This window comes from Paralichthys olivaceus, chromosome 19 (genome assembly GCF_024713975.1).
Source record: "Paralichthys olivaceus isolate ysfri-2021 chromosome 19, ASM2471397v2, whole genome shotgun sequence".
NCBI lineage: Eukaryota > Metazoa > Chordata > Actinopteri > Pleuronectiformes > Paralichthyidae > Paralichthys > Paralichthys olivaceus.
Genome location: NC_091111.1, coordinates 19,505,001 through 19,511,936, shown reverse-complemented (window position 1 = coordinate 19,511,936; position 6,936 = coordinate 19,505,001). Strand labels below are relative to the sequence as shown.

General features: G+C 44.7%; 1 protein-coding gene and 1 long non-coding RNA gene across 3 annotated transcripts; one reads left to right on the top strand and one right to left on the bottom strand.

Annotated features, from left to right (window-relative positions):
- Nucleotides 1-496: 496 nt before the first annotated feature.
- Nucleotides 497-3,183, bottom strand: nkx2.4b (NK2 homeobox 4b). Of its 2 annotated transcripts, XM_020108696.2 has the most exons (3): nt 2,187-3,183; nt 1,869-2,069; nt 497-1,298 (listed from the first exon to the last, which is right to left on the bottom strand). In XM_020108696.2, the coding sequence occupies exons 1-3, from the start codon at nt 2,341-2,343 to the stop codon at nt 640-642; spliced, it is 1,017 nt and encodes a 338-aa protein (XP_019964255.1). In that variant the 5' UTR covers nt 2,344-3,183; the 3' UTR covers nt 497-639. The 2 variants fall into 2 exon arrangements, with proteins under 2 accessions (XP_019964255.1, XP_019964254.1); XM_020108695.2 differs by having other exon boundaries at nt 1,869-3,183.
- A 723-nt stretch (nt 3,184-3,906) lies between these two features.
- On the top strand, nt 3,907-5,331 carry LOC138405512 (uncharacterized). The gene is made up of 3 exons (XR_011239277.1): nt 3,907-4,038; nt 4,496-4,527; nt 5,202-5,331. It is a non-coding gene; the product is annotated as an uncharacterized lncRNA (long non-coding RNA).
- Nucleotides 5,332-6,936: the final 1,605 nt, after the last annotated feature.

The following is a 6,936-nucleotide window of genomic DNA, read 5'->3' as shown; positions in this document are numbered from 1 at the left end:
TAATTCTGGGTTGAAAATCATCATCTATCCAAACCTCCTGTTTTCAGACGATGTCCCTCTGCAAACTTTCTGTCTCTCCTTCAAACCAACTTTAAAAACATCAAAACAAGTTTTCAAACCTTTCAATTCCACAATTTCAAAAAACGATGAAAAGTTCAAAATGAAAATATCTTTTATTCAAAACGAAATCAGCTGCAAACAAAGAATATTTCATGACTTTGACTTTGGACCGAAACTCCACTGGATTATTTCGAATGGACAAACAGCTGCTGACTGTTTTGTTTTTAAATCGGCTTCTATCGCGTCACTTCGTATTGACTCCACATATAAACCTGCAATAATTTATTTCTCTGTAGGAAGGGTTCACATCCCGAGTGTCCTCAGATCAGATGGTTTAGTTTTTATAAAAAAGACAAAGAGAAAATCATCAGCAACATTCAGATCAGTCTCTAATTACACTTGATTTCGCACCGTGTCCTCTGAGTCCCAACAGAACCGCAGCTTCACGCACGGAAAGAAAAAGTCTCTTCTCCAAAGAATCCAGTCCGGGGAATGTCCCTCACAGGCCCGATCCCGCTCGTCCTCCTCCCGGTGTCCTCCTCCCGGTGTCCTCCTCCCGGTGTCCTCCTCCCGGTGTCCCTACCAAGTTCTCCCGTACAGTAAATTGGAGCCGATCATGCTGTTGGTGTATTCAATGAGCGCCGCGTCCGTTTGCGTCATGTTCATCTGACCGTGAAGTCCCATCGGAGGACTGGGGGACAAGTCCTCCAGCTCCTCTGTGGACGACATGTGGTTCATCTGCTGCTGCTGCTGCGGGGTCGGTGTGATCACCTCCCGCGAGCTGCGCTGTCGGTTCCCGGTCTGGTTGGAGCCGTCGGAGTCGGTGCGGCAGCTCTTACCGGTCTTGGACAGAACCGGGGACACGGAGGAGGAGGAGCGGCGCGTCGAGGAGCAAAGTCCGCCGCCGCCGCCTCCTCCTCCCGCGTCCGGCTGCACGGCCTTGTCCTTGGACTGTCGCTTGAGTTTGTATCGGTGGTTCTGGAACCAGATCTTCACCTGGTTCGGGGAGAGGTGGATCAGCCCGGCCAGGTGCTCCCTCTCCGGGGCGGACAGGTACTTCTGCTGCTTGAAGCGTCGCTCCAGCTCGAACACCTGCGCCTGAGAGAAGAGCACCCGCCGCTTCCTGCGCGGCGCCGCGTGCAGCGCCACCACGGACTTGGCCGACGGGTCCATCCCGGCCAGAGAGCCCACCATCCCGGACATGTTCATCCCGCCGGAGGGGCCCATGAATCTGGAAACTTAGGGGAGAAATGATTAATAATAAAAATCTCATAATGTAACTGAGTTTTCCATCAAAACATTTAGAAACCACGTCCTCGTGTTTCCATTAATTGATTTAAAGAAAATGACAGACGTAGAAAATATTGAAATTTAAAACTAAATCACCTGAAAGTTTTTTATTTTCCAATCACAACAATCAAATATGAATCGGCCTAAAGAAAGTGAATTCAAATTCAACACGAAGTTAAAATCCCTGTTGTACATTGTTCAGTTTCGATAAATAAAATCTAACTTAGTTTTTGTTCGTTAGATAATTAAAATATAAATGTTTTAAAGTCAAAGTTGTGAACTGTTCAAAGTGTCCGGAGTCACCAGAGGAACATCTCAGTCCCTCCGATGGAAATTTAGTTGCAGTAAAATAAAATCAGGAAACTTTATTTATTTGACTGTTAACGATCAAACTTTGTATTTTAAGCTTCTCGGTATTTTCTCCATCGTGTGTAGAAGCAGGAGGCCGAACCGTCCAGACCACACTTCCCCCGGGCATCGAACCTGTGTCACATTAGAGTGGAAGCTCGGACTCTTACTCGTCGGGTATCTTGGCTCCGGGTTACTGTACCACGCCGCCGCTCCTCCGCCTCTCACCGTGTCCTGGTACGACGGAAGCTCGCCCACGTTCCCGATGCCGCCGTTACAGAATCCTCCGACGGGCCCGGAGAACTGCGGGACCCCGTGGGGCACGTGGTAGGGCCCGCCGGGTCCCAGGGCGGCTGCAGCGGGGGCCGAGGCTGAGGAAGAGGAGGAGGAGGATGAAGATGAGGACATGTGGTGATGATGGTGGTGGTGGTGATGCTGGTGGACATGAGGTGGCTGATGCTGCTGCGGCTGGTGCTGATGCTGCGTACCGGGCTGGGAGACCTGCGGCTGCCTGTAGGCGCCCAGCGGGGACCCGAGGCTCCCCGCGGCGGGATCCATGCCTCCGAACCTCCGGTAGCTGTCCTCCATCGGGCTCAGAATGTCGGTGACTGAGAAGGGGGTGGAGTGCTTTGGGCTGAAGGACATGGTGCGGCCACACCGGGCCCTCTGCTGCGCTGCTCCGGCTGGCTGTGCTCGGGTCGCTCCGGCGCTTCTCTGCCTGCGTCCCCCTCCCTCCCTCCGGCTTCTTGCCTCCTCTGCGTCCCTGAAGGAGTCCAGCTGATCGGCTGCGGGAGGAGCGGAGCTGCCCTTATCGCGCCGGACTCACACACGAGGGGCGGAGCGACGCGGACAATGACAGTTGACATGAGAGGAGACTGTTCGGATCTACTTTCTGCTGCCGCCGCTGCTGCGAGTGTGTGACCCGGAGAGAGAGAGGGAGGGAGGGAGGGAGAGAGGGAGAGAGAGATCCAGATTCCTTCAGACTGAGAATCACATGTTCCACACATCACAATAACAACACATTCAAATATCACATCACAATAACAACACATTCAAATATCACATCACAATAACAACACATTCAAATATCACATCACAATAACAACACATTAAAATATCACATCACAATAACAACACAATAACTTCAACACAATTAAAATAACTTGACCACACAACAACTATCTGAAATCACATCATCGATCACAACCTTCATCATGTTTTTAATCTGCTCTTCTTCATCACTGAGACTTTCTAACCAGCTCACAGACTTTAGTGGTGCGCGTGCGTGTGTGCGTGCGCTGGTCTGTTGTCTCACTTTCATTTCCGCGTGAATGGATCTAAATGTCTGTGTGACGTCAGGCTTCAGCTGCAGCTTTGAGTTTTGTTGGAAACTTCGGTTTAAAGTTTCAATGTTAAAGTGTTTTCAGTGATGACGTCAGGTTCATTCATGAATCACAAAGTTCTAAAGATCAGATCAAACGAGAAATCAAAGTCAAAACATCAGAAAGAAGAAAGAGCTGCTGATGACATCATCATTCATGATTTTACTCATTTCAAAAATATTTAGTGCTGAGAATATTTTCTGTATTTGTCTATAAATCTTTTGACTTCATTTTATTCTATCGAATGAGTATTAAATAGTTTTTACAAACACCGAAACATAACGACAAAATTTAAAAGTCATTATTTCTGTTTTAATAATGATTCATTATCATCGTGTGTTATCTTTAACCGTAAATTCATTTGATCTAGATTTAGACAAATAGACATTTACTTAAAGTTGAACCGAATTATAAAAAAGTCTAAAGCACAAATCTCAATTATTTTTCAGATTTCATTTATTTATCGGTTCAATTCTTTCAATGATCAAAGATCCAGATTCAAAGCTTCACTTCAGTCTCAGTGAAGATCCGCCCGTCACGTGCTGAGCTGCAGCGTCACGTCGCCTCACGTCGTCCTGAGGTTTTAAAACAAGAGACCGAGTTCACCCGGTGACATGCTGGATCCAGACCGGGGCCTGACCGGGACCAGACCGGGGCCTGACCGGGACCAGACCGGGACCAGACCGGGACCAGACCGAGGCCAGACCGGGACCAGACCGGGACCAGACCGGGACCAGACCGGGGCCTGACCGGGACCTGACCGGGACCAGACCGGGACCAGACCGAGGCCTGACCGGGACCAGACCGGGGCCTGACCGAGGCCTGACCGGGACCATACCGGGACCAGACCGGCACCTGACCGGGGCCTGACTTCATGCTGCTGGAGCCTGTAACCAGAGCTGAAGACCCCTCCAGATGTTTACAGATGGTTATTCCTCTAACATCTGTATTTGACTCTGTAAGAAATGTATTATCATGAGTTTAATGTTATTTAACATAAATGTTCATAAAGTTTATATTAAGTTGAAGGTGAATTTAAAGTTTCTGATTCGATTTAATATTATATTTAATATCTGTGGTTTCTCGTGTTTTAATGTGTTTTTGCTGTTTTTAATCAGTTTTTATTGATTATTTTTAAAATCATTATTTCCCGTGAGGATTTGTGTAAATTATCTAACGATGAAGATAATCACATTTCATTTTACTGAAATGATTTAACAGTTTAAATCATCTCAAGTTTAATTCCTTTACTGACTTTAATCAAGTTGCTGCTGTTTAAAGATGGAGCTTTTATTAAAAGAGTTTATAAGAGTTACAGGTAAATAACTTCTCATTGAGACATCTGAACTCTTCATGTACTTCTACTGTTTTTTCACTGTACGAATGTGAAGTTACTCATGACGTGTTGTTTTCAGGTTCATGATGAATCTGATCCTTTTCTTCTGTGGTGAGTATTTCAATTAATTCATTATCTGCTGCATTCATATAAAGTGTGACAGGATTCTTTATCAGTGAAATGTTTAAGCTAAGATTTATCTTCATTATAGGAAGTTTATAGTTATAAATGTTTACATCACATTATTTCATAAAACTGAAAACTGTTGGTGTTTTGCAGTAAATGAATAATAACTTCACTCTCATTTCTGAATCCTCAGCAACAGAAATTTGTCCTTTTGTCAATTTTTTTATTTATTGATAGTAAATATTTGTGAAGCTAAATCCAACTCTAGTTTAAATCATGGTTATATTTCTCAGCTACTTCCTGAAGTTTTAGACTTAGAATATATTTATTTTTTAAATGTACATAAATGTTATGATATTATAATAAAACACCATTACACACAAACAAAACAAAACAGAAAGTTTGCAGAGGATGTAGCGTCTCGATGTTGACGTCAGTATTTCTAAATTCCTCTGTTATATTTGTGACGTGTACATTTTCACATATCTGCAGGTTTATTCATGTTTTCCTCTGAACAAAGAAAATAATCTGTCCTGTTCTCAAAAATAGATGTTTGTTAAAAAGATATTATAAAGTTTAAGATGGTTTCTGTCATTTCCATCAGTTATTCTAACTCTGATGTTTGTTCAAGTGTTTCTGATAAGTTTGGTTTTTATTAGTTATTTAATAGTGATGTAAAAACGGGCTGAGTCTGACTCCTGATTGGTCGAGAGCGTGTATCTGCAGAATCACTGCTGCACAGACTCCAGATGACGTCACTCGTACAAGATGGCAGCTTTTGTCTCTGAGACGTTTTGGCTTCGTTTGCATGAGGAGGTGGAGACGCGTCGTCCATGAACCGTCACTGGGTCTGAACCTCTGCAGGTTTGAGTTTGGTTCACGTTTGGGTTTTGTTTTGGTGTAAAGTTGTTTCTTCATCTTCAGCCTTCGTCCTTTAACTTCATGTCAACACTGATCGGTCCGTCTCTCTCCTCATGTGTTCTTCTGTTGTTGAGAAAAACTTCAGGAGGAAACAGAAACTTCAGTGAAACTTTTATTGACAGAATTTATTTCAGCTCAAATTCTTCTTCCTGTTGGTTGCAGCCAAACCACCTGTGGAGTCGACTACTGACTGAGCGAGGCTGAAGGTGGAGGAGGGTGAGGAGGGGAGGAGTAGGGGGGAAGGCCTCTCCTCCCTCATGGTTTCCTTTCACTTCCCCTCCTCAGACTCTGCCTCTCTGTCCGTCTCCCCTCCACCTAATCCCTCGCTCTCTGGTGGAGCATTAGGCCGAGCAGCTGGGGCCCCTGAATGACTCTTGAAAAAAAGGCTGGCCACTCCAGGCAGGGGGAGGAAGGAGGTGAGGAGGGTGAGGTGGGGACGTCCAGACCACCTGGCTCCTGTAACGTAGAAAAATCCAATGACCTTTTATGTCACATGAGGAGGAGGAGCAGGAGGAGGAGCAGGAGAAGGAGCAGGAGACTTTCTTCCACTGACTTTCTTCAGTGTAATTGTGTCATAAATAATGAATCAATAAAGATGGATTATTATAATAAACTCATTTGTTTTAGTAAATTTCACACTTTGCATTTTGAAACTTACACATTTTATATTTTCATGTTTGAACTTTATTGACTCTTCTGTCATTTATTTGCTTTGTGTCATTTTCCATTTTTCTTCCAGTGATATCTTCATTTCTCACTTTTCATTTCTAACATCACGGATGTTTCCGCCTCCTCCAGGAACAAACCCTCAGTTTGACCTGGTTACAGTTTTCAGTCAGAGGTCAGAGGTCGCGCGTCCTGAAGTGTTCTTCAGAAATCATCCTGTGCGTCTGTGTGCAGGTCGACCGAGGTCAAGACGCCTTCTCTGCACCACTTAAAGAAGCAGTCACGAGAGAGTGTGTGTGTGTGTGAGAGAGAGAGAGAGAGAGAGAGAGAGAGTGTGTGCTGAGACACACTGGAGCTCCAGAGCGCCATCATTAGGTTGGTTATGGAGTTCATTTATTTATTTTTGAAACATTTGTTTTCATTATTATTGACATATGAATAAATAATCTGTGAGGTGAAACTTGATTCGTTAGAGTTTCTGATATAAACCTGATTAAATGTTTATTCTCCATTGAGAAACATGATGAGTGGATATTAATAATTCTGTCCTGTGACTAAAATCTGAAACTCATTTCAGATGAGCCTCGTTAAAGACATTTCTCTGAGCTTGTCACGTGGTTCCAGGTCATCAGCTGGAAATGAATGGATTCAGATGTTTTGTTTTTATCTTCTCTCTCCATCATCACTCTCATCTCCGTGAAGCTGCATCTACACTCCAGTCCAGTAGGGGGCGATAAGCGGTCACTGTCTCATGAAGCACCTGACACCTGAGCAGGTGCGTGTGTGTCTCTGCACGTGCACGTGCAT

What these genes read in the sequence shown, in the direction of transcription:
- nkx2.4b (XM_020108695.2), bottom strand. Translation starts at nt 2,343, where the DNA reads ATGTCCTTCAGCCCAAAGCACTCCACCCCCTTCTCAGTCACCGACATT. An exon ending in GGAGCCAAGATACCCGACGA is followed by an intron (nt 1,299 to 1,868) that starts GTAAGAGTCCGA and finishes TTCTCCCCTAAG; the next exon opens with TTTCCAGATTCATGGGCCCC.